Here is a 27,693-nt window from a genome sequence, read left to right as displayed (position 1 = left end):
GCAAGTTATTATGTTGACTGCTAAACCAAAGACAGTACTTTTGGGTAGTGGGTCCACACTTCTGGAATGCTGTCCCCCATGTCATATAGAGGAGGGAGAAAGGTTGTTTTCTGCTGCTCCAGAGAAGCGGACACGGGGCAATGGATTCAAACTACAAGAAAGAAGATTCCACCTAAACATTAGGAAGAACTTCCTGACAGTGAGAGCTGTTCAACAGTGGAATTTGCTGCCAAGGAGTGTGGTGGAGTCTCCTTCTTTGGAGGTCTTTAAGCGGAGGCTTGACAGAATGACAGCCATCTGTCAGGAATGCTTTGATGGTGTTTCCTGCTTGGCAGGGGGTTGGACTGGATGGCCCTTGTGGTCTCTTCCAACTCTATGATTCTATGATTCTATAAACTATGAGTGTCTTCATGTTTTCTGAAGATTTCAGGATGGGAAAATGAAAAGAAAGAAAGAAATTGCTTCCCCCATTTTTCCTTTTTGGTGTGTTAATTCCTACTGCTCAAGGGGTTATAATGTATTTTTGATTCTATACAAAATCAAAAATTATTTCCAGTAGCACCTTAGAGACCAACTGAGTTTGTTCTTGGTATGAGCTTTCGTGTGCATGCACACTTCTTCAGATACACTGACACAGAAGTCTTTTTATGTGGTTGTCTTTTTATGAAATTGTGCATATTGCCTTGGAGGGAGGGGCAACTGTGTTCCATAAGGTGGTCAGGCAATAAATAAATAAACACACTAAAACCTAATTGATTTTAGTGGGGTTGGGTAAACTTTGTGGCAAAGGAAAAATAAGTTCTTTTCTCAATAGGATGGATGAATATGCCACTTTCCGTTCCTGCAGTGTCTCATTTTTCCGATGCTTGGTTCAGTTTTCCACATTTCTACACCAGTTTATGGTTTGTTTGTTTTTTAAAAAAATCTCATAAAATGTGCAAATTTCTCCAACTACCCTTTTTGTGTGTGCAATTTTGCATATTGTACACACTGATGCAAAACCAGTTCCCCTCATGTAATGAATTTTGGTGTGTTATTTTCAGTAATATATGCATTTATAGGCACACTTAATACTAGTATGTGCATTTTTGTACACGGTACTTGGCTGCAGAACTGCACTGCAAATTCTGAATAAGTGTGAATTTCAAAGGATAGCTGTGTTCACAAATGGCTTTGGAAAATGAAAAAAAAAAAAGTTTGCTTTTAAATATGAACTGAATTGAATTTCCTGATTTTCATGAAGATTACCAGTAGCCTAGGATTATCAGAAGTTCAGATATGAGACGACTTCTGTGCCATCACCTTGGCACTAAAAGTGCTGCAAGAGTCACAGGAACCAAGTTAACGACTGCTGGGCTGTCCACAGGGAGATGCTGGTTCACAAATTGTGTCTCTGAATGAATAAGCCCAGCTGGGGCCTATATAATATCATGTCACACAACCTTAATATCTGCCTACTGGCGTCTCTTCTTAGAACAAAATCAACATATTTACTTTGTTTTTGCAATGGCCCTGGACGTTATAATTCTTTACCCATAATTATTCCAAGAGATTGTAGGTTTTAAATAGGGACCGTAGAGATTCGTTCTCCAAAGAAAATGAAGAATTCAGTCTTGGTAATTAGGCTCTGCACAGTCCTATGTATCTAGAGTAGCTAACCCATTCCCGGTAGCTCTTAATGAGATTGAGACTTCTTAAACGTACATATACAGTGGTACCTCGGGTTAAGAACTTAATTCGTTCTGGAGGTCCGTTCTTAACCTGAAACTGTTCTTCACCTGAGGTACCACTTTAGCTAATGGGGCCTCCACCTGCCGCCGAACGATTTCTGTTCTCATCCTGAAGCAAAGTTCTTAACCCGAGGTACTATTTTTGGGTTAGCAGAGACTGTAACCTGAAGCGTCTGTAACCTGAGGTACCACTGTACATAGAGTTGGGGTTGCCAGTGTAGCTCTTGTGTGTGCAATGGCACCCTTGAGAGCGTCCTCTGCTGCCCCCTGCTCACTGTTGCCTTTGTTTTGAGGTGGCAAGGGTGATTGCCCGATTTAAAAGCTCTCTGGGTATCCTTGGAGCAATCACTTTCCTAGCCACACCTACCTCACAGGGTTGTTGTGAAGATAAAAGGAGGAGGAAAACACTCCAACTTGAGCTATTTGGAGAAAAGGTGGGATATAAATGTAATAATAAATTAGTGAATTATCACAGGCTACATAGCTAGATTTGCTGATATACCTCATGCCTGTGTGCCCTCCTTTATCTCCTTTTACAGATGTTAAAACGAAGTACTGCAAAAGCCCATTCTGTACATATTGCCTATAGCTGTAAGAAAAATCAGCATGATAGAAAATTGGCATTCCTGGAAGGTTAATACTGTTCTGCTTACAACCGCCAGAGCAAGTAATTCATCATGCCTCGCTATTGGGAAGCCGGAAGATTCATTTCTGAATAATCAGTGGCAAAATGAACCAATAAATAATAATATTTAAAAGGTCATTGTAAAGAAGAGATAGAATGTGATTGTCCCCTTCCCCCTTTTTTCTAAAGTGTTTTATGTGAGAAGTAGACAAGAATTTATGGCAAAACGTAGAGACAATCTGAAATTGCCTTTCATACCATTTTGCACTTACTATGAATATTTATTCGTTTTGCCCTTTATGGCAAGTCTGCAGCTCAAGAACATGGAGGGGAGTGAATTGAGAAATGGTCCTTAATGTGTCATCTCCTTTGAGGCATTCTAATACTTTAAGATAGTTTAAAAAATAAATAAATACCACACCCAGGATTTCACATTTGAGCTTGAAATGAAGCCAAGCCAATCGGTGATGAGAACACCTGATGATATGATTCTTTGTAAGCCAAGACAGCTTCATAGAAGATCCCGATGTTAGCTACTAATTGTCCACGTTTTATCACACCTGCAGAGATCCTTGTTAAATCAGCAGCATCACAAATTTGAGAAGCATCCAGATTTTTGAGGCTCTGGTCTTTTCAACAATCACCACACATCTCACATCTGGACCGGTGGAACTCCTATAACTTATTATTAGCTGTAGATAGAGTGAATTATCTGTTCCCATTTACAAAAGAGAAGCCCAACCAAAGCAACGGGATTCTTTTGTGGCAGCAAACATCATGTTGTGCAGTAAAGAGACTTACTTACAATGAGATTCATCATATTTTTGCGGTCCTCCCAAGTGATGATGGCTACAAATGCTAGTTCTGCTTACTACCTTTTGTACCTCCTCCAAAAATGTTAGGACAATATGCAGGGTTTTCTCCCTTATTATCCTCTCAAAAATACTATGAGGTAGGTTAGGCTGAGAGATTGTCACTGACCAAAGGTCACCCAGCAGACTTAATGGCTGATCAGGAATGTGAATCTTCTCTTCCCCTCCCCCTTACGTTTCTGATGCTACCTCTTTCTGCTTATCACAGTTTGGGATTAGGAAGAGGATAGAAAGCTGTGCTTGTGCAGGCATCTGAAATGTTATTTTAATAGTATGAAGTACAAAGTCTGCCACTTGAATAATAACAAGCATCAGATGAAGGAGGAATCGGGGGGGAAAGAGATCTGAACCTGAACCTAGGATTATCGAGAGTCAGAAATACAGCTATAAAAATGGAACATCAAAATCCATTGATGTATTAATTAGGTGTTATGCTTTCAACAGGGCAGAGAAGTATTAAAAGCATTGTTAATAAGGATGATTAAAAGCAGAGATTTTTAAAATCATCTTTATTAACCACATAAGTATGAGAGTTGTACAGTGGCATCACCAGGTAGGGAAGATGAGGCATTCTTGCTTCTTTACCTGCCACACAAAGAAACAGTACTAACGAGATAGGCATCTACAAGTTTTCAGAGTGTCTCTTAGCCCGTTCCCAGCACTGACAACTGTCCTTGTGTTGGCTGTGTCTGGAAGCACTGGTGATACAGGAGCATGGATGCTGTTGTGGGCCAACTGAACTTGGCTGGAAAAAAATATCTCATCAACTCTTTTCCGTATGGCAATAACAATTCTGAGTTGCATCAGTCAAAATAAAGCTTCAGTCTCTATGCAAAATCAATATTTTCCCTATGTACATTACTCTAGGCCTAGAGGCAAGAGACTTGCTTGCTAGGCTGGGATTTTAATTTAATCTTTGACAGATTTTGTTACTGAACATGTTCTGTAAATCACATTGGTCCCACTCACATTGGTGCGTATTTCATTGTAAATAAATCACACTGGAAAGTGTTTTGAATTGCAAACAGAATGGGATTAGCCACTGCCTTTTGGGGGTTGTTATTGTTTCTGCTTACAGCCCTAAACAAAGATCAAATGAGCACTGAAAATTCCAAGGATTAGGTGCCTTCCAACAAATTTAACTGCAAACGCCAGAATTTTAATTTTTATTTAGCTGGTGGCTTCACAGATAACCTTTGGAAGGCAAGCGGCTTAGGCTGCTGAGGCCCAAAGACGAAGCCTTGGCCTCAATCCAAGCTGCCCTCTCTTAGGGCAGCGAAAGCCGCTCAACACAAGGCATGGCATACACTCCATCTTCTTCCTTATTAGAAGCGGAGGGTTATTGGTTTGTTGTTGTTTTTAACGTGTTTTGTGTTCTCATTTTGTATTTTTATGTTGTGCACTGCCCTGTGATCTTTGAATGAAGGGCAGTTTACAATTTTAATAAATAATAAATTATTACCTCTTAGGGATTTTGCTGCTGATCTTGGGGGGGGGGGGCATTTGGTGATGGGCTGGTGGGTTAGCCAGTACAGAAATACTGTTGTTATTCTGCTTTGCTATTTTCCTGGTTGTGCTAGTTTCCAAAGTATATAATCTTAGCCAATGAAACAGGAAAAGTGGCTATAGCTGTTAATACTGATCACTGTAAGAAATTGATTGACTACAGCTGTCACCAGGCTGTTGAGTTTTTTTTTTTTTTGTCTGTTCTCTCTCTCCTTCCACCCATGACATTGTTCCTCATTTTTCAGACTTCAGCATCAGTGCTAGTCAACATGCAGTTTTAAATGTATGTATTAAAATATTGTATGCTTGGGATTAAATGTTTTCTTGCTCGGGGGGTTAGCCTGTTGAGCTAGCAATCTTAATCATGGGTCTTCCATTCTGCAACTGGAATTGCAGTGGAAGGGAAATTAAGTGTTCAACAACTCCATCACTACTGTGCATTGAGCAGGCTGGAAGTCTAGATGTATTTGAGTATATAATGTCAGCAATGTTTGATACTGTACATGGCAAGGCTTGCATGTGATCCTTGCTATGTTTCTGGGGGTGATCCTTGCTATGTTTCTGGGTGTGTGACTCTTTTCAATCATGAAAGGTTGGGAGATGGAGTGCTAATTGAGGCACTGCTGGAATTGAGTTTTCCAGAACTGATGTGATCACTCTTCTCCTTCCCTCATTTTTTTGGTAGGTTGATCTGTGGATGTGTGAAGCTGTGGTCCAGTAGCACAATGATAAAGCAGAGAGGGTGTTTCTTGACGCGGCTTTGCTTCTGGAACACCAGGTGACTGGATTGCTTTTCATGAGGCCAAATATATGAGTGTTTTGGCCTTACCAATATACATAGCTGAAGAGGAGAGGAAATGTAGATTTGGTCATCATCTTAGTCCTTCCCAGCAATCTTTTGTCTAGATCCCCACAGTGGTGTCAACCAGTGATCTTGTAGTAAATAGTAACCTTACTGGTAAAATCTTTTAATCCTTTAAAATGTCTATTACTTGACTCTTGCTTCCTTGGGGAATCATTTAATTAGCCAGCCTGTGGTGGAATCAGCAAGAATCCAATTCCTGTTGGTTGTTTAAGGCAGTGCTGGCTCTCATGCACACATTTCCAAAAGTAATTTTGTAATGCTGCATTATTCGCCGGCGAAAACCTGTTCCAGAAACCTGTGGGAAGGAACCAAGTGTTTTCACTGAAGGAAGACTTCCAGGGAAGCACAAGAATTGGTAAGATAAAAGTAAACATTTAATGCCACTATATTTTGATATCTTTTAAACATCATATCTTTGACAATATGTTTCACACCTCATATACCACAAAAGGTAAGAGATTCTTTTTTTTTAAACCAGCAAACAGTGAACTTTACATTTTAATGGCAAAAGGCTTGACATATTCATTCAATCAGTTTCCATTTTGTGTGTGTTTCTCAGTTACTTTTCCATTCTTGTCCTACTGCTGTCTGGGTTTCCCCCCCTATGTTGGTTCTTTCTTCCAGCAAAGCAGAGGTGAGGAACCTCAGAGGCTCCGGGGTCATGTGCTGCCCCCTAGGCCACTCTGTCTGGCTCCCAGGACTCATCTCAGGCCACACCCCCTCTCTATAGGCCAACCCTCGCCAGCCCTCCTTGAGTGATCTTGCTCAACTGGAATGGGTCTTTGAACTCCGACAATGCCTCTTGGTTGCCTGGATCAAGGATGGGTGGGTATGTTTGCATGGAAGCTAGCCCACTGTACAAAGGTAACATTTACGTTTGTCTCTTCACCCACTTTTGTCTCTGGCCCCGCCCATTGCTGGCATGTGGCCGACCCCCTGGAAGGTTGCACAGATGGGATTGTGGCTCTGGGTCTGGAAGAAGTCCCCCACCCCTGTAATGCAGCTTAGGTGATATAGCAGACGATTAGTGTGTAGAACTGTCTTCTTGTGGAACTTCTCGTGACTGACTCAGTAGAAGTGATTCCCCCTAGCAGGGGTCTCTCTCCAACCTTACGTGTCTTTATTATACCACAGTTACTATGGAAAAGGACATAGCCACAGACAGAATGAAATGGATTCAGCAAATGTACACTTCAATGCATAGCACTTAGATAAGCATTTCCAATCATGATGGTTAAATAAATTATAAAGTACAAGCAATTCTATAAAGCAAGAACATCCTGAGTTTACAAATAAATTATGTCCTTCATACGTCAAATAGGTGGTGGATGTCAGATAGCAGTTTCAGCTAGGGAAATTGGGGAAGGAGCTGAAATTTAGAAAAAGTAGTATCTATGTGTACATAAAATCTTTAGGCGAGTGAGCGTTTTATTCAGATACCCATTCACACGCATATTATACAATATATAAGGTGGCTAAATTCATATAGAGAGTATATGTCATATAGATATAGCTGAAACTGCTTTAAGCACCATTTTTATTACCATCATTTTATTATAAAGTATGCTCCAAAGTTGAGTAGGGCCACTCAAAGTTTTACAAAATGCATCCTCTCCTCCATCCTTGGGAGAGGTTAAAAGGTCAATTTGAATGGGTGTTGCTCGGATTCAAATAACCTACCATGGATTTTTTCCTGCAACAGGAACATCCTGGACCACTTTGATCAAGCAGGCTGGAAGTTAATGCTTGAATCTGAGTACCAGGAATTCAGTAGCAAAAGGTATTCTCAAGATGGTACGTAAAAGAAGTTCATACCAACTCCACTGGCAAATTTGTGGCCAAGTTTGGACAGTCTGACAGCAGAAGTTTGAGAAACATGCCACATCTGCTTAGTTGGCCAGCGGCAGATGCTCCAATAAAATAAAATAAAAACTTTCATCTGGAAATAGTTTAGAAACAAATTGGTTGCTCTCATTTCTTAACAATAAGCTAGAGCAGAGGAAAAATTCTATGAAGCATCATTTGTGTTTAGCTATTATTTTGCAACCTTCATGCAAGGTGGAAGTTATTAGCTTAAAATTTGTTAGGAAATTGTCGAACGAGCCAAAGAATCACAGCCAGGGCTTCTCTGGGCTCTGCAGCATACGATCGCCAAGTGCAGTCACCAGACCATATGGGCCACTGCTTTCTCCGCTGACATCTGTGGTAGTGAGTTACCATTTAATGTGAGTTTGCTTAATGTTTTACATGTTGCTTATGATCAACAATAACCATTTTAGATGTTGCTTATGTGTCTTTCATCATACTGTATATGCCATTTGCCATAGGCACATCACTGTTCCATGCCTTGATGCCAAAATGTCTGTGGTACAGCTCTTTCCCCCAACATAGATCAGGGAAATACTTTGTGAGCTAATTTAGCTCATCTGCTTTCCTCCAGTCCTCTGCCAATTAGAGAAGGCCTGCACTGGGGCTCAAAAGGCACGGGGGTGTTGTTGTTTCATTTTATAAGGAGCAAATAGTCACTCTCCATTTTGATCGCACATTATCTGTTTATATTATACGTATAGTGGCAGAGTTAATCCTAGAGGTCTAGAGTGCACCTGACCTTAAATTATTGACACCTAAATGCATTTTTCTATTTATTTTTATGAATGTTTAAACCATTTTTCAAAGGTTTATACGAGGCAAAAACTGCCACGCAGCTTTATAGGCAGGAGAACATGCATAGATAATAACACAGCCCTCGTTTTAAAATATAGTTTCTATAAAATACAGTGGCATAAATGGCCAGCCTGCTGGTGAGTGGGGGCTGTAAAGGTTTTATGGACAGAGCTTTGCAGTGAGCGTCATAAGTTATGCTTTGCTGCTTCAAAGTAGCTGCCCTAACTCAAACACATAAAACATAGCTGTACCACCACACAGATTTCCATCGGTTTATCTATGCACCCTCTTACCCTTATTGTTTTTAACTCAGCAAAGTGAGAAGATGTGTGTGCTATGGCTGTTACTTGTTTTCTAATGTTAGTGTTTAGGAATGCAAATAAGGAAAATGGCTGTTTGACATGGACAGCAAACCAAAAAAATAACATACTAATCTACAACATTGCATATGATGTGGACATATGAATGGTATTTCCACCACCCTCCTCGACCCCTCAGGAGCTGCATTTTGCCCTATGGGGAAAATAGTTTCAGATGTTTTCTATGTTTAGAAAATAGCTTGGGGGAAAGTGTTACATTCCCCAATTCCCAAAGAGGAAGCATTGGGGCACCCAAACACCACCTTTAGCCTTTAAGACACTGCCCAATCCTCCATCATCACATTTCATTTGACCCTAGGATTTTGTGCTTCCAAGTTATGCCTGTAATTCAGCAAGTGACACTTATCTTAAACAGCACATGTGTTCTTACCAGGCACCAAGAGGTCATGAAGTAGCTTTGCAAATGTTGCAAGCTTGGGCCTTGGGAAGTTACCTTACTTGCGAATATTTATTTTGCAGGAAATTTCAAGGAATATGAAGGTGGGTCAGAAGAAAGTGAGGTGAGAACATATTTCAGCGGAAGATCAGAATTTTACCGTTGTTACAAAACTTTCTTCATGCACTTGGATCAGGTAGGGAAGACGACATGTTTTTAGGGCCAGGCTTTTGGAAGTCTTTGTCTCTCTGCACAGGACACAGAGCCGACTTGAGACATTTGTGCCATTGATGTACTGTAGATTCCTCTAATGAATCATGAATAATCTGATGAACTTTTAATAAAGCAGTTGTGAAGGTAAAATGTGATACTAGTTCCAGTTACAGGTAGGTAGCCGTGCTGGTCTGCCACAGTCAAAACAAAATAAAAAATAAAAAAAATTCCTTCCAGTAGCACCTTAGAGACCAACTATGTTTGTTCTTGGTATGAGCTTTCATGTGCATGAAGTGTGCATGCACACGAAAGCTCATACCAGGAACAAACTTAGTTGGTCTCTAAGGTGCTACTGGAAGAAAATTTTTTATTTGTTATTTTGTTGTGATACTAGTTGTTTAATATTTCTGAATGCCTTGTTTTGTGTCTCACAATAACTTACTGGAAAACAGAAAAAGCTGGATCAAGTGGCTTCTCATCTTGGCATGACTACTAAAAATAAAATTGGCAAATTTTGGAGTTTGTTATGGAAGTGTTTTGAAGAGATAGTGGAAGATGTTTATCAAACAGAGAAGCAATCCCCCTTTGAAGTATTATGTTCTGATACATGTATAGTGGAACCCTGGGTTGCACACGCTCCGGGTTGCAGACGTTCGAGTTAAGAACGCCCGCAACCTGGAAACGTTTCCGGAGTGCACGCGACCCCCGGATGCGCAGAATGCTTCTGTGCACTTTGCGCATGCGCAGAAGTGCTCAAATTGCGCTACTTTTGGGTTTTTGGGGGGGACGTTCACGTTACGCCCGCCCGTGTTACGTAGTGTGATCCAGAACGGATCGTGTGCGTAACACGGGGTGCCACTGTACATGTACATGTATACAGAAGCAGTCCTCCTTGTCCCTATCCCTAGCTTGATAGAGAATCAAATATGGCAAAAAAAGCCTTAAGTCTCCTACCCAACCCAGCAGATGGAGCAGTACATATGCTGTTCAGTTCTTTAAAAATGTATCTCAGATCAGAAAGGAGAAAGGGGGCTGGATTCATTTTTTGCAGATCCACCTTTTCTACTGAACAGGTTTTGCAGCTTTTTAAAAGGGTCGTTTGGCTGATGCTGTGATGTGCATCTAAACATAATACATGTCCTCCTCGATCATAGAAATGGTCCATCTAGTCCAGCATCCTGTTTCTCATGGTGCTCAACTGGATGTTTCTGAGAAGCATGAAATGAAGACTTGCCTTGTTGTGGCTTCAGCACCTGGTATTCAGTGCCTACTGACCTCTCAACTGAAAGGTTCCCTATAGCAATCTTGACTAACCTCCATGAATTTGTGTAATCCCTTTTAAATCCACCCTAACCTCACCTGATTGCTGTAAATTCCACAAACTAGAAGGATGCTGGTCTGATCTACCATAACCATTCCAATGTTCATAGACCTAGAGCCATAACAGGTAGGGAATAATTTGTAGTATCTCTGTAACCAAATGAAGGCAGCTCTAGGACAAACCTAGACATACCGCCTATACGCGAGTATAAGCCGACCCGAATGTAAGCCGAGGCACCTAATTTTCCCACAAAAACCTGGGAAAGCTTATTGACTCGAGTATAAGCCGGTTCACCTTTGCTGCTGTGGAGGAGGAGGAAGAGGAGGACCAAGCAGCCCAAAAGCAGCCCTTTGGGCTGCTCCTTCCTCTTCCTCCTTTGCTGCTGTGGAGCTCACCCCGTCGCAGGGATTCGAACCACCATTCTTCTGATCGGCAAGACCTAGGGCTCTGTGGTTTAATCCACAGCGCAATGTTCCCGTGTGTTATACAGAGAAGGCTGGGATCCTGTCCTGTTTAAGCAGGAGCCAGGGAAAGTGAGCACCTGTGGTGTTTTAATACTTCCTTAACTGATAGGCTTTCTGTCTTCTGGGGTCTAAAGTTTGCATTTATGTGAGCAGTTCAGGAATGGAACAAGCTGCCTGGGGAGAGTAAAGAACCGCCGTTCTTGTACGCTTCTTAAGGAATGGTTGACTGGGGTGAGCGGGCGACGGCGGCATGAGTGGAGAGAAAGGGCTTCTTTCTCGCCGCCCCACCTCCTGCCTCACTCGAGTATAAGCCGAGGGCAGCTTTTTCAGCACAAAAAATGAGCTGAAAAACTAGGCTTATACTCAAGTATATAAATACCTCAGAAAAAAGAGGCAGTGGTCAATCTACATCACTGGTCATCTACTGGTGGACTGAGATGTGCCAGTGGGTTAACAGGAGCACCACCACCATGCAAATATAAGGTAAAATATTAAGAAATGGGTCCCCAGAATCAAATTTGGGTAAAAAGTGGATCCTGGGTCTGAAAAGAATGAAGATACCTGGTCAACATAAAGTAAGAGAAATAGTAATTATCTTCATTTGAGCATCCATGAAAACTGGTGGTGTAAATACCACAATCTGAGTACAAAAGGTAACAGCCAACAAACAACAACAACAACACCAGTGAAGACTTCTGCTTTCCTAGTGATGTCAACTGAAGTCTTGTTATTTTGCCAGAAAATCCACATTTAAGTTCTTTAATAACAAAGTGGACCTCTCCTCTTCCATTATTATAAAATATTTTGGGTTTAATGTGCACGGTTTAGTATCTTTTTTCTCTTTGAGTGGCCTTACTCTCGTGTGTAACAATAAATGACAGTTAACATTTATTTATATGCTGTATCGGTTAAGAAATATCTCTACAAACACAAGTTACGTAGAAACAGCAAGTCAGAAATAGGATAAAACACCGAGGGAGGGGAAAACAGGCTGTAAATACATTTCAGAAAATGTGTTTTGATTTTTTGTCTTTTTCTTTTTCTTGACTAGCACCATCTGTACACAAGAAAGTATGAACATAAATGTTTGGATAATAAAGATATGCAAGGCACTTAAGACAGTCTTCCTGTGTATTTTTACTTCAATGGTGCTCTCAGCAGCAGTCGGTCCTACATCTGCTCTTCCTCCCTCTACAGCTATTGTCGAGGGGTAAAGTCACTTCTGCCAGCAGTTCCTATTTACAAACATGTCCTTAAAGATTTCTCAAAAGTGCTCTTTCAGGCTAGGAGATTCCACATCCTTATTTCTCAACGTCTTTGCTTTTCATCATCATCATCATCATCATCTAGTTGATGTACGCACCACTCTTCATCATAATAAGAGGGGGGGAATCTCTTCCACACACAGTCAAAACATGACACCAACCTTCATCCTCATTCTAGGTCTTTGGGGTGTTGTTCAAAAGGGAGAAAGGGGAGTGGCAGTAGTCCAAAATGTTCTTGAGGTTAATTCTTCACCGGCGCCCAGAAGTGATGTCAAAGCAGGTGATCATCATGAGGTGGGCCTTGCAATAGTTGACACGGTTCTCTAGTCGCTCGGTCACGCACTCGAGAGCCTCCAAGTACTCCAGGGAATCCAAGTCAAATACTTGCTCCAGATCAACTGTGGGAAAAGAAGCAAAAGGCCCAGCACATTACCCAAATTGGTAGTGCAAGCCCTACATTGCTATTATCTTTAAGGGCTCATTCACACAGGTGTGTGTGTTACTCAAGGGACTGGATTCAAAGAATGGTGAAAGGAAAGAGTTTGTGCAAGAAACGGGCAGTGCTATGTAACAGGTAGGTTCTATAGCAGGCCTCTGTGGAAGAACATTACAGGTGGGTAGCCGTGTTGGTCTGCCATAGTCAAAACAAAATCGAAAATTCTTTCTAGTAGCACCTTAGAGACCAACTGAGTTTGTTTCTGGTATGAGCTTTCGTGTGCATGCACACTTCTTCAGATACACTTCTTCGTATCTGAAGAAGTGTGCATGCACACGAAAGCTCATACCAGAAACAAACTCAGTTGGTCTCTAAGGTGCTACTAGAAAGAATTTTCGATTTTGGAAGAACATTGTTAGATTTGTTTTAGCTTTGCTCATACAATGCTCCTGAGTTCAGAAATCACCATCTGTATGCAGAAAGGCAAGTGAACTTATGAACAGGCTCCGTTGAAAATGCTCATAACACGTAATATGAAATTTCTTGCACCACATGATAGAAGTGAGTATTTTATGGACCTTTCATAGCACATAAAAGACTTAAGGCCACAATCCTAAAGCCACATCATAAGGCAAAGAGGGCCTCCATCGGTGGGATGGTGGAGTGCCTGGTACATCCAGAGGAAGCTCTGTACTATCAGTGGTGCATTGTTAGTGGGAGGGCACATTGACCCTCACCCCAAAGGGCAGAAACTACACCAGCCCTGGAGCTGGCATAGAGATTTCCCTTCCCACTAATGTCAAATAGCATTTTCTCAACTGTGGGAGCTCACCACCACCGCTTTAGGATTGTGCAGTAACAGGTTGGCTGCAACATGTCCTTTTGTGGATTAAAGCTCTCTTTTTCAGGCACCCAAAGTTCTATCCTTAGTGTTATTATTCTCTGCTCTAAGTAAGGTAAATGGTAAAGGGACCCCTGACAATTAGGTCCAGTCGAGTCCAACTCTGGGGTTGCGGCGCTCATCTTGCATTACTGGCCGAGGGAGCCGGCGTACAGCTTCCGGGTCATGTGGCCAGCATGACAAAGCCGCTTCTGGCGAACCGGAGCAGTGCACGGAAACGGCGTTTACCTTCCCGCTGGAGCGGTACCTATTTATCTACTTGCACTTTGACGTGCTTTCAAACTGCTAGGTGGAGAGGACCTGGGACCGAGTAACGGGAGCTCACCCCATCGTGGGGATTTGAACCGCCAACCTTCTGATCAGCAAGCCCTAGGCTCTGTGGTTTAACCCACAGCGCCACCCGTGTCCCCTGCTCTAAGTAGCTAGCAGCAAAATACTTTTCCTTTATAGCTGAGGTACCCTCACCTATTAATTTAGCCAGCTTTGGCTGTATCTTTTATACATTTTGTTTGCTTCTTTAGAAGAATCCTTCCTAATTTGAATATGGGATTCTTTAATCTCTTTATGAATGAGCTGTATGAACTGTATCCTTTTCTAGCTATATGTAAAAGGGGGGGAAAACACAAATTAATGTCTTACATAAGCCATCTCAACCAAATTTGCCTGAAAGTATTATTTCACAGCAGGAGAGCAGATTTAAAATATAATTCATATGTCTGAGTGATCTGCGGGCAAAAGGGGGGGGGAGGGAAATCTCATTTTCAGAAGCTCTGGAGTGAGACGCATAAGCGTTAATCTAGTGATGGCAATATTCCTCACTAGAATGCTGTACAATTCCTGGCTTTGACTCTTGAGCAAATAGGCCCACTTGGTTCCAATGTCACAGTTTAATAGGAATTATGCAGGAACAGTTTTAGAAATGCAGTCCATCCAAATCTGCTCCAGGTCAAACATCAGCACAGGCTTTGCTTATAAACATAGTAGTTCATGGCTTAGCTACAGCACCAGTGACGTTTTTGTGTCAATGAATAAACCAACTATAGGCAGTAAAACCTTACATTCACTGAGCCATTTATTGGGATCCAACATCAGGTACTGTTTGGTCACTTCCAGCTCCCTCATTAACCACTCGTACTTGGCCTTGACCTCTGCGATTCGCTGCTGCCGGTGCTCCAAGATTTTCAGTTTAGCGTTGAAGCAAATCACCTCCTGCTCAATAAGATATATGAAGGGGAGAGTCAAGGGAGGGGTGTGTGAAATAAAGGCCAGATTAGATCTTCCCCAGCCAAATGAACTTTAATTTGGTAGCAACAATTGCAGAAACTCATGAAATGAAGCAAAAAATTTTAAAGAAATAGGCCTTTGACAATTAAGGGCTCATTGTGGTCGTTTCAATGGCAGAGGTAGTTAGTTATCAGATGACTTGTTAAAATATATTATTCAAATACATTGTATTCCGCAATACATTTCGTTAGATGCTCTGGTTGTTATGTCACTGCAAAAAAATAATTGCTTTAGGAAAAGTGGAAAAACTCAGCTTTGAGGCTACAACTCAGAGGGCTGAGCTAGAAGTTGGAAGTTCCCAACTCCTTATTTCCTTCACAGAAGTAATACAGGCATTTGTAGGAATATTCAGGGGGTAAGACAAATGTACTCAGCCAATCAAACACCACCTTTTCTTCCTTGCAAATATACCACCTGATCAGTGTTTTGTCATGGCTAGTATTTGAAATCAGAAATGAACTAATTGGGGAGAAAACAGCCCAGGGAGGGGTGGGGGTGTCTATGCAAGGGAACAACAATGAGGTCTCAAGTACCTTTTCCTCCTGCTTACCAATTCTCCTTGTAATTATCTGCTTTCATAATCCTATTATTTTAGATGTGGGGTTGGGACCATCCATTAGTCAACATAATGATTACTTCTGCTGTGAAACCTCTTACTTCAGAGTGCACCTATTGAGTAAATGCTGTACTGCAAGGAAAGAGATCTAGCTGCAAGACCCACAATTATTATTATTTTTTACAAACTGCCCGTAGAGCAGAGATAGCCAGTGTGGTGCCCTCCAGATGTTCTTGTACTCAGTTCCATCATCCTTGGCCAAGGATGGGGCTGATGAACATTTGATTCAGAGGGTGTTATTGCTGGCCACCCCGGTGTAGAGTTCAGGCCATGTGTGTGCTTTGACACTCCTGGCTCTAAAGAATGGAAACCCAGCAGCTCAGCCTCTTGCCTACACAGCTGGCATCTCTTCAATGGTTTGAATTGCCTGGGACATTCACAGTTCTCAGACCAGAGAGTTCTCATCCGTACCTTTGTGCAGAGCAGAACTCTCCCCTCTGCAAAGGTATTCAATTCTCTTCAGTGGGAGTCACAGCTCTATGCAGATATGAATCTGCACATGAGGCTATTTGCTCTGATGAAGAGAACTGGAGCATGCGGAAGCTCTCTGTGTACAGAATTAGACATGGATATGTGGTTTAGGGACCTCAAATTTCATCTAGGATTGTAGTTGCTGTAGGAATGCCAGAATTATTGGATTCTTGTATAGATTCTCTTTTGGAAGTGTGAATTTGACCAGGTATTCCATCTCTGTGAGAATTACATTTCTGTCTATTCTATTGGGTTTATTCACCACCACCCCCGCCCCAAGGGAATTGTCGGACAGAAACCCACATATATGATGAACAAGTTATAATAAGATTGAATCAACATCTTCAGAGTTAAAGATCAGACATATATTAGAAATGCCTCACATTGTTGTCCCCCATGCGCCGTCGTTGGAGCCGCTCCACATCATCAATCTCATAGACTTTGATCTCAAAGGGCTCCCCCATTCCTCTCTGGGAACTTCTCAGAGGTCCATCTACCCAGCGTACTGCTGGGCTGGTAGGTTTCCTTATAGGAGATGTTGTGTCAAGCGATAAAGCTGGGATGAGTCTCCGTCTCTGAGAACCTAATCAAGGCCACAGTTATAAGGTTGTTTTTTTTTTATCAAAGGACAAAACTCTCATTCTCTTTAAACAAGAGTTTACAACATGCAAGGAAACAAAACTGAGGAAAGCTGCCTCTTAGCTCTGAACATTACTATCAAATATACAATAATATTGCAGTCCACAAGTGCTGAAATATCTGTAATGTATCACTAAATTTATTTCTTGCAAAATTCTAGTATTGTTTAGCACAGCACAATCTCACTTAGCATCCAGTCAGGATCCTTCTCTGGTCTGAGCAATGAGCTGCTTGCCTTCACCTTGCCCCACTCTCAGGAACTGGGTCTGATAATTAACAGTGAATCTTCAGATTCTCACAAAGAGACACAATGGGACAGAAGGGAGGTGGGGAAGTGCCTCAGGTGGCAAAATGTCTTGAGCCAATCATGGGTGGGCAGAGCCGAAAGGGAAGCAAGCCCAGCAGATGCAGACCCCATCTCTCCCTCCACACTCAATGCTTTGATAAACCCATACAGACCTAAACATGTTTAACCTAGCACCACTCATGGTGCACTAGAACCACTCTTGTGGCATCTCAGATTGACTTACAGTCATAAACCACTAGCAGAAAGAGAACTATAATCTTTTGACAGGTTGTTCTTAAAAAAAAAAGTAGCATTTTTCACTGCATTTACCAAACAAGAGGACAACACCCTTTCACAATATTGTCCACCATACGAATCTCTACATGATCCCACCTGCAGGTAATGCCAGAATTCACTTTGCTACTGCTTTTTAAATGTTTCTGCTTGTATCAGGGGACTTTTGTTTTTCCTATTGATCATTTTGTCCAATACACTCAGGAACTGCTAGCATGAAGGATTTTCTCAGGAAGGGAAGAATAGGAAGATGGCTAGCTAAGCCTGATGGAGGGGGACAGGTCCAACCGACTTCTCCTCACACAAGATCCACCCATTTCTATTATCTCCTATTCTGGAAGCAGATTCATATTTCACCTCCTGCTAAAGATCCAGTATTTTGCCTCTGTGAGCTTGACTGACCAGAATCCTGTGTTTGTGTCATTTGGATCCTCACATTTTGAACTACATTTGCAACTGCTCATTCATGTTGCTGTAAACAATGAACAACAGTGTGAGGGGAAATGAGAAGAAGCATTTCTCTCCTACCTGTAGAACAACAAGCAGAGAAACAATTCTCTCTTACTTGCAGAGAAGGTGATTTGAAACTCAATATATTTTAAATAGGCATTGATTAATGAGCTGGTTATTAGTCTGGATACAGAAGGTATAGGGTGACTTAAGAGGAATTCCTGCTGTCCCAGAGTCCCTCTATTTAATCTCTGTGGTTTATCTGATTTCTCTTGAGATGGGTTGTGTAAGAAAAATACATCTATACAGTAGTGTTTTATTGTGAGTGCTACCAAGGTTTCATGTTACCACAGAAAGGAGAGACTTAGCTGGTTCAAACAGTAAACGCACATACTGTACTCTATGCTGCTGAGCATGAACCAAATATACTTCTATATCTATATAAAACACACAGTGGACATCTGCTCTACAGCAAGCAGAGAGCAATGGGAGTTTTGGCAAGGTTATTGTCCATCTGTCTGTCTATCCATACACATATGCGCTTCCTAGCAAAACTTGCTCTTATATATCTATTTCTTTTGCGAACTGAAAATCAGTGAATCCCTCTTTATACAGTCTAACTGAATCAACTGCCAATCTCTGAAGGATAATTTCATTTTATCATGCTGTTAAGAACAGCATGCATTGCACCTGTACCCGAGGATCAAGTAATATTTTTTTTTAGGTTCAGATGCATTGATTGTGAAAAGTCTAGCAAGACAAGAAACCTGGGAAACTTTAAAACAACAATGGACAACATGTGATAATATTCAGTTACACCACAGGGGTAATGCCACAGCTATGGCTCAGCTATAGGGTGCAAATTACGTGACCACAATAAAAAAGTTACAATAAAAAGGCAAGTAAGGGGTTGGAGATGCAACCACATTGTATAAGATTGTGCATGGTAAGTTGAAAGCAGATACAGTGGTGCCTCGGGTTACAAGCACCTTGGGTTACAAACACTTCAGGTTACAGACTCTGCTAACCTGGAAGTAGTACCTTGGGTTAAGAACTTTACCTCAGAATGAGAACTGAAATCGTGTGGTGGCAGCGGGAGGCCCTATTAGCTAAAGTGGTACCTCAGGTTAAGAACGGTTTCAGGTTCGTAACCAGACGTACCACTGTAGAAGTTTTTTCTCCCTTTCTCATATTAAATTAATAAACTTGAGTTGACTTGACTCCCTTTCTCATAATACATGGATTCATCCAACACTGAACTACTAAGGACACACAAAAGGAAGTACTTCTTTTAAAAAGTATTAGGCATATTAATGGTGAACAGGACTATCAATGGCTCCAAGCCACTGCTAGAGGCAGCGTGCCTTTGAATTTCAGTTGCTAGGAATGACAAGAGGGGAGAGTGCTGTTGCACCCAAGTTCTGCTTGTATGATTCCCATAGGCATCTGAACAGGATGCTGAAATAGATGGGCCATTGGCGTGATCCAGCAGGCTCTTCTTATGTGTCTCATTAAAAAAAAACACTCGTATCCATCTTTGATTCCGTTTTCTAGCATTTCTACCTTATGACCCATCCTGATGCCTTTTTCTATGGGCGAAGGTAACTGCCAACAACCACAGTCATGAATTGGTTCCAAACATTCCCTCATAAAGGGGAAGTGGGGTAATTTGATTCTACCCTGAAAGAGTCAGAATCATATTGCAGCAGGTTATGGTACAGCATTTAAAGCCCTGCTACATGAATAAGAATGTCTGAGTGCTGACCTTGATTTGAGCTTGGTAACATATGGCTGATAGCTGAAGTCCTTGTAGGTGAAAAGTGTAAGATTAGAATAACATGGCCATATTCCCATACATATATTTATATGGATAGCATATCATTTTCTAATTAATCAAGGGGACTCAAGATACGGAGTCATGGAATCATGAGACAAACAGCATATGATAGCTAAAAGCAGACAGGAATTTACAACATGAGGAGCAAACCAGGGCATATAGGAACATGCTTGGGCAAGAGTTTTAAATAGAAAGTTGATGCACGGAAGGGTGGTTTGTTTTGTTTTTTGTAAGAACAGTGTGGCAAATATCTAAATGAGGAATCTAAGGGTGGGACACAGTGTACTGTGTTAGGGGTCCAGATTTGTTGATCAGAATGGAACAGCAAGACAAGTAATTGGGTGTGAGTTTATCACCAAACAGCAAAGATCTGGGGAGCCAATTGGAAAGAGACACCCAAAGTGGGATGGAGACAAAGTAAGAGGATAAAAGGCTATGATCAGATAGATATAAGAGTGTGAAAGGTATTTGTATATGTTGACTATTTTCTGTTATTTTTTACTTGCTCTCTATTCTGTTCTCAGACTCCAATGAACTCCAGGTTTGCATCTGCAAGCAGGATAGTAGCATCCCTGTTGGGGACGGCTGGAGTATCTTATGAAATAAAACTTTTTACAATACAGCATGACTATTTCCTCCTAGACTAACCAATAATGTGGACAATTCTTTTATTGTTCATGTATTCAGTGTGACATAAATGCATTATTTGAAACTAGGGAGGCAGCACTAAACATCATTTCACATGGGGGAAACTGAGTAAAATCTCCATTAAAAACCCCCCACATTTTTATCTGCTATTATTTTATCAGTTGTTTAATTGTACAGTACCAAGCAATGCTTTCTGCCATAACCCACAACCTCTCCCACAACCGCCCTGTGTTCCCTGGTCTAGCATCATTAGTTTTGAGGCAGATCATTTAGTGTCTGTAAATGAGCACTACTGGTGCAATGTCAGGAGGCAGTCCCTCATTGAGCATGGCAGACTGACAAGTAATTTGGGAGAAGTCCCAGAGAAGATGTAGGTCATAGCAGACAGTGTCCAACAGTCACACATCTCTAGCCAGCCATTGAATAGCAACATGCCTCCTCACCCCCATGCTTATCTTCACTGGGGCTGGATTTCAACACACTGTTGCTATGCCAGTTGTCTAATGCTATTGTGTATGGAGATGATTCTGAGCTGGTTATTGTCCAAGGCATGCCTTAAAAAAATGAATTAGCTCAGTCCCTTTCCCAGCTTTCCCGAAAGAGAAGGGGTAGGGTCCAGACAAGCTAGTGGCAATTGTGTTCCTGTAAGCGAATTCCTAGCCAGCCAAGTTAGCAGGTTTTATTTACAAGTAGTCTAATGGTGTCCAACTCAATCATGCATGTTCCACAGAGCCTTCAACATGCACAATAGCCCACTGCTACTTCCTCTATTAAATCATTCCTATATTCATGCGGTCGAAAGCTCAGTGCCAGCACGTGGTAGTCAAGCGTGTAAAAAATGATTACTCGGATCCCTTTCAACACAGATTTGCTGCATGAAATGGCCTGGCTGTGACCTGGGAAAATCAATGCTGTTGTTTTTAATGAACAAAAAAAAAATTGTGATTGGGGCCCATTTCACCATCTCTGCTTTCCAGTCAGCAATTAAGTGTTTAAAAGGGTCACCAAACACACACACAGTAGCCCCTTTTGCTACTGTGAACATCACCAATAAGATTAAGAAATAACTTTTATGTATGAATTGCCACCACTGTTGCCATCATCAAAGCAAGTATGTGAGATGCTGCTTTGAAATGTGTCTAAGTTTCTCTTGAACCAAACACTGCAACTGCAACCCAACACAAGAATTTAGTGTGTGTAGCCACACTTCAATCTCTGTTGCCTTGCAGCTCATCTGAAACGGTGGAGGGGGGGTGAATTCTGGCACTTTTGTATGCAAAAAGAAATGATCCGCTTGTTTGTTTCTTCATTTTTTGACAGCATGTTTTCTTACGGCATTTTTTTTTTTTTTTGCCATTAGAACGAAATGTTTCACAGTTTCTGTTCAGAGAATGTTGTGGGAGAAAGTTTTTCCTGTGCAATGTGTGGAACTGCTTTGAGTTTTTCATTTCGATTTTATATTTACATCCGCGTAAGTATGTGTGTATTTGATATTCCAATATTAAAATGCACAAAGCAGGGAGGTGAAATTGGAAGGAATCAAAAGACCTCTTGGTCCAACCCTGCCTTCCTTCCCCTTTCCACACCTCATTGCAAGGCTGAATAGTCTGTGTTTCAGCTGCACCTGTCATGCAATCCAGATCACAGTGTTGTGCAAGCATTGCAGTCAGGGGGGTGGTGGAGACTCAAATATGACACTTCTTAGTCTGCTTGTAGTAACCCATTATCAAGAAGAACAGATGAAACTGAAGGCAGCCCTGTTTAGGGAACTTTTTAATGACTGATTCTTAATGTATTTTTAATCTTTTGTTGTAAGCCGCCCAGAGTGTCTGGGAAAACCCAGCCAGATGGGTGGGGTATTAATTATTATTATTATTATTATTATTATTAAAGTTTGGGTGGAATGGATCTTTTCAATTTGGGGTGGATGGCAAAACACTTAAAGACAACAGCAACAAAACACATTTGTTAGTTTAACTATCTCCACATTCTATGCATAACTATTTTAGAAATTATTTTGTTGCTTCCAGTGACCCTGATATTGATAGATTCCAGCTTTCTCAGAAGATGCAATACCTCCCCCTACATTCATTCTCAAATAAACCCAGATTGATATTACAACTTATTTTCAAATATCCATTTCTGAATTTGAATCCTCTGTTCTTACAAATGACACCGTTAATTAGAAGAGCTTAAAGCCAAGGTGGAGGTGAAGACTAACACTTAATCTAACTATTGGCATTTTTAGTCTTTTTCTCTTATGACATTCAGCAATTGCCTTGGCGAGGAAACACAGTATGAATTGCAATATTTAAAAAAGCTACACCATTCATAAAACATTTTAATGTGGAAGGAATAATAAAGGTTCCTATGTAGAGCAAAGTGAAAAAGAAAAGTCACTCGGATCTGACATTGTCCTAAAACACTCAACACTCTCAGGCAACAGATGAGCACCATGGGCCCTACACTTGCATTATTAAATATTAGGAACTGTTGCTTAGCACTTATTCCAATAGTGAATGTAAGTGATGAGCACTACCAGAATTGTAGTCACAACAGAGGTACAATATAAGTACAAAAATGGTTTTAAAAACCTAAAGCTACAATCTCTGAAGTGTGGGAAGGGGGAAGGGGAGAGATTATAAAGGTGCTGTCTGCTGGGCTCTCACTGGCAGGCAAGGGTGGGGGAGAAATCATTTCAGGTTGCATTTAAAGCCTAACTTACCAATTCTACAGTACACTTTCTGAAACAGTATGTGAACCAAAACACAGCTATGCTTTGAAATTAGCACTGATATGAATTTTTCAAAGCAGTTACCCACTAATTTGTACAAAAATGCATATACTATAGTACACATATTAGTGAAAGGGATATACAAGATCCATTATGTTTTGCTTGCGTATTTGGCAAAACTGCATATAAAAATGTGCATAGTAAGAGAAATTAGCAGCAAAACGCTGATGAATTTTCAGACTTTTTTAAAAAAATTAAAAAACAACAACAACACTGATGTAGAAATGTGCAGAACTATGACTGGAAAAATTAGATACAGGGAGAAACAAAAATCAACCTATTTGCCCATCCCTATTGGTAAGGCAGAACCAAGGGTGGTGTTCTTCTGCACATTTTTGGTCTCAATGTACCTCCATCCTATTTCTACTGAAAACAACAGAAGGCAAAGGGGAGGGAGAGGTTTAGACACTCATAGAAGAGTAAAATTCTTCTAAGTCTTGTATTTGCGTTTGGCTTGTATTTGTAATTTGAGACTTTGTGTTTTAGTTTGTAGTATCTGTAAAATCTATAATAAAAATATCAATAAAAAAGAAGAGTAAAATTGGAAGGGACCTAGTGAGTCAGCTGGTCTAACCTATTGCAAAGCAAAAATGTCTGTAATTTTTCTTCTGATTTTTCTTTTAGGGATGTGCCAAGATGACTGGGAGGGTTTAGGATTCTTTAAGAACATAAGAACAGATTCCTGGATGAAGAAGAAGAAGAAGAGGAGTTTGGATTTGATATCCCGTTTTATCACTACCCGAAGGAGTCAGTGGCCCATCCAGTCCAGCATCCTATTCTCACAGTAACCAACCAGATGCCTGTGTGTACATGAGTGTAACAGGACTCTCTCCAGCTGTGGTAACAAACATCTGGCATTTCAGCCACACCCAACACACTCCCCTTTTGGCACCACATAGATAGGCCAGCTCTTTGGGAGGAGCTGGCATTGTCAATGAAGACTGAGCATGCACTAAGGAGCTCCAGAATGTGGAGCAATAGTTGGAAAAGAAAGAGGGAGAGGAAGGAGGAGCCTGAAATGCCTTGCTTGGAGGAAATGGCTGGCCAGAATTCTGTACAGAAGCCTTCCTTTTAGGAGGGCAGATACACTCCAACACTTAGTTGCAGGTTCCACTTGTCTGGTTTAATTTCATTTCCTGAGCCCTCTTCTGCTTTCTACGAGCCACAATGAATTGAACAGGTCTCTCTTTCTAAGAATGTGGTCTTTGCTGCTATGTGACATGCAAGATCAGCTGAGGCCATGTTAAGCCCTACTAACCAAATCTCAGGAACCAATAGCTAGATTTTCTCTCCCAAAGCAGCCAACCATATAAGCTATTATATGCTCCGATATCCCTGTGCTTGATCTCCCTTCCAAGTGCTCTAGCCCAGCCCTTGCCAGCAGGCAGGCAGCCAGGAGCAAATTACATTGGGGCCCTTTGTCCATCGGTAACAAGCTGCTCTCTAAAAGATTGACCACGAAGTCCCATTCTTTAAAAAAAGAAAAAGAAAAAGAAATACCCAAGCCATGCTGATTCTGCTGTATTGAGCTCTGTCGTGTGTACCTTTGCACATTTTCAGCTCCGAGCTTGCTGCTTTACTGAAAAGCAAAAGCCTGAAAGATGAAAGTGCGCACAGGCAATTTTCAAACCTATGCAGCCACATGCTCCTAATGAAGGGAAATGGATTCTCCCTTGAACCAGTATTACAGTCAATAATTAGTCATAGTTTCAGGCAGACCCAAGAACCCTTTGATCTAGCTAACTATACATAAAAATGGACATGAGCCTGTTCTATACAAACCAAATAAAGTTGCCGGGAAGGGAGTTGCCTAAGGAAGATCTTCCTTAGAAAACCTCATCCTGTTGCAAATGATACCCAGCCTGTGCTCGAGGGCTTGCTATGGATTAGAAACGCCACAGGGGGACAAGAACTGGAAGCCGATAAATAGCATGTATGAAAAAGCCAATGCATCTGTGAAGATTGTTTGAGAGCTTAAGTGTATGTCTGAGAGCCTGTTGTATAATGTAAATCTAATCATAGGTTTGCCTTCTGTGGCCTTTTTATATTCTTTAGCCTCCGAAGATTCATGAGCTCATAGCACTGCACCTGGGGGGAAAAAATGGATATTCAGACTAAGGCTACAATCCTATGCACACTCTCCAGGTCTTAGTCACACTGAACTTTTGAAGAGCGATGAACAGAATTGCATTGCAAGAGAGTCAAATTCACCTCTGGAAGAGAATTGTAATAGCTCATTCTCATGAAAATCTCATGGGTTGGCTACGATTTAAAAATGAACACGATATTTAATACAATCACCAAACTACCAATGACCTAACAGCACATGATCTTAACATATTTAGCTATCATGTCATAAAAAAAAAACAGATGGTGTTTCACCTTGGCAGCAGCAGAAACAGTTCTGAAGTGAGGGAATCAGACCCTCAGACACCTAAGTGCCCCTTAGCCCCACCATGGTGGAATAATCTGACTGTGGATGATCACTCTCAGTGTGTTGTTATCGATTTTCAATTGGTTATGAATTACATTTGTATGAATGTGGTTATTATTAGAAGTCACCTTAAAAAAAATTGTGGTAGAAAGTGGCATATGCCTCAAATAAAATAAAAATAAGCCATGATATCTAGACCACAGACTGACCTCATTATCAGAAAAAGCATGATTCTGGCATAGACCTAGTTTCCAGAAAAGTGATAGCAATGGATTATCATGTTGATGGCCTTTCAGCCGATTCCCTGGTGGCCCGCTGGAATGTGGAGTTAACCAAGGCTATTGACTGTTTGGCTCTGAAGCGCCCTCTCCGATTGCGTGGAGCCCGGAAAGCCCCATGGTTTTCCATGGATCTGAGGGCAATGAAACAATTGCTGAGATGGCTGGAGCACCGGTGGCGGATAACTCATTCTATAGCTGACTGGACACGGGTTAGAGCTCAACGTCGAGCCTACCAAGTGGTGATAGCGATGGCGAAGAACACCTTCTTCACCGCCTCTATTGCATCTGCGGAAAACAGCAGCAGGACTCTTTCAGGTGGTTTGCAATTTAGCGGAACCACCTGCACCACCAGGCCCAGTACGGGCCACATGATCTCCTGCAATGATTTTGCAAAGTTTTTTGTAGATAAAGTCGCTCAGATTTGGAAAGAGGTAGACTCCACCATGGGAGCAGGGGTGGAGCGGGAGAGTGCTAGAGTCCTGTCTAGTCATGTTGCGTGGGATCAATTCCAATCTGTTACCTCTGAGGATGTGGACAGGCTGCTTGGACAAGTGAAACCAACCACCTGTCTCCTTGATCCTTGCTTATAAAAGCTAGCCAGGAAGGGCTGGGCGATGGGCTTCGTGGGGTGATAAATGCTTCTCTCTGTGAGGGAGCCTTCCCAGACCCACTGAAAGAGGCACTTATCAAACCGCTTCTTTAAAAAACCATCTTTAGATGCGGCCAATATGGCCAACTATCGCCCAGTCTCAAATCTTCCATTCTTGGGCAAGGTGATTGAGCGAGTGGTTGCTGAACAACTCCAGGCACACCTGGAAGAAACAGACCATTTGGATCCCTTCCAGTCGGGATTCAGACCTCATCATGGGACTGAAACTGCCTTGGTTGTCACTGGTCAATGATCTCTGGCGGGCTAGGGACAAAGGTGAGAGCTGTTTCCACTTCTGCTGGATCTCTCAGCGGCTTTTGATACCATCAACTATAACATCCTTCTGGACCATCTAGAGGGGCTGGGAGCTGGGGACACTGTTATACAGTGGTTCCACTCCTTCCTTCTGGGCCATGTTCAGAAAGTGGTGGTGGGGGATGAGTGTTCAGACCCCTGGGTTCTCACTTGTGGGGTGCCTCAGGGTTCTGTCCTCTCCCCCATGCTTTTCAACATCTATATGCAGCCGCTGGGAGAGATCACCAGGGGGTTGGGGCTGGGTGTTCATCAATATGCAGATGATACCCAGCTCTACCTCTCTTTCAAATCAGAACCAGTGAAGGCGGTGAAGGTCCTGTGTGAGTGTCTGGAGGCAGTTGGAGGATGGATGAAGGCAAACAGATTGAGGTTGAATCCTGACAAGACAGAAGTACTGTTTTTGGGGGACAGGAGGTGGACAGGTGTGGAGGACTCAATGGTCCTGAATGGGGTAACTGTGAGCAGGTGCGCAGCCTGGGAGTCATTTTGGACTCTCAGCTGTCCATGGAGGCGCAGGTCAATTCTGTGTCCAGGGCAGCTGTTTACCAGCTCCATCTGGTATGCAGACTGAGACCCTATCTGCCCGCTCTGACTGTCTTGCCAGAGTGGTACATGCTCTGGTTATCTCTTGCTTGGACTACTGCAATGCGCTCTATGTGGGGCTACTTTTGAAGGTGACCTGGAAACTACAACTAATCCAGAATGCGGCAGATAGACTGGTGACTGGGAGCGGCTGCTGAGACCACATAACACCGGTCTTGAAAGACCTACATTTGCTCCCAGTACGTTTCCGAGCACAATTCAAAGTGTTGGTCTGACCTTTAAAGCCCTAAATGGCCTCGGTCCAATATACCTGAAGGAGCGTCTCCACCCCCATTGTTCTACCCAGAAACTGAGGTCCAGCGCCGAGGGCCTTCTGGCAGTTCCCTCACTGCGAGAAGCCAAGTTACAGGGAACCAGCCAGAGGGCCTTCTCGGTGGTGGCACCCGCCCTGTGGAACACCCTCCCACCAGATGTCAAAGAGAACAACAACTACCAGAGTTTTAGAAGACATCTGAAGGCAGCCCTGTTTATGGA

At 42.0% G+C, this 27,693-nt stretch overlaps 1 protein-coding gene and 1 long non-coding RNA gene across 2 annotated transcripts in view; one reads left to right on the top strand and one right to left on the bottom strand.

Moving 5' to 3' along the window:
- The first annotated feature begins 5,426 nt into the window (after positions 1-5,426).
- On the top strand, positions 5,427-9,306 carry LOC117044041. The gene is made up of 3 exons (XR_004426263.1): positions 5,427-5,511; positions 5,890-7,392; positions 9,102-9,306. It is a non-coding gene; the product is annotated as an uncharacterized LOC117044041 (long non-coding RNA).
- Positions 9,307-12,346: 3,040 nt separating this feature from the next.
- The window catches only part of KIF26B (kinesin family member 26B), a 271,683-nt gene continuing 256,336 nt past the window's right edge, over positions 12,347-27,693 (bottom strand). Inside the window, exons 13-15 of the mRNA XM_033144389.1 lie at positions 16,373-16,572; positions 14,677-14,827; positions 12,347-12,679 (exon numbers count right to left, since the gene is read on the bottom strand). Of these exons, the coding sequence (XP_033000280.1) occupies positions 12,531-12,679; positions 14,677-14,827; positions 16,373-16,572 (500 nt within the window). The 3' untranslated portion in view covers positions 12,347-12,530. The remainder of the gene's footprint in view (positions 12,680-14,676; positions 14,828-16,372; positions 16,573-27,693) is intronic.

This window comes from Lacerta agilis, chromosome 3 (assembly GCF_009819535.1).
Source record: "Lacerta agilis isolate rLacAgi1 chromosome 3, rLacAgi1.pri, whole genome shotgun sequence".
NCBI lineage: Eukaryota > Metazoa > Chordata > Lepidosauria > Squamata > Lacertidae > Lacerta > Lacerta agilis.
Note: the sequence above shows the minus strand (reverse complement) of the source record. Positions and strands in the feature narration are given on the sequence as shown.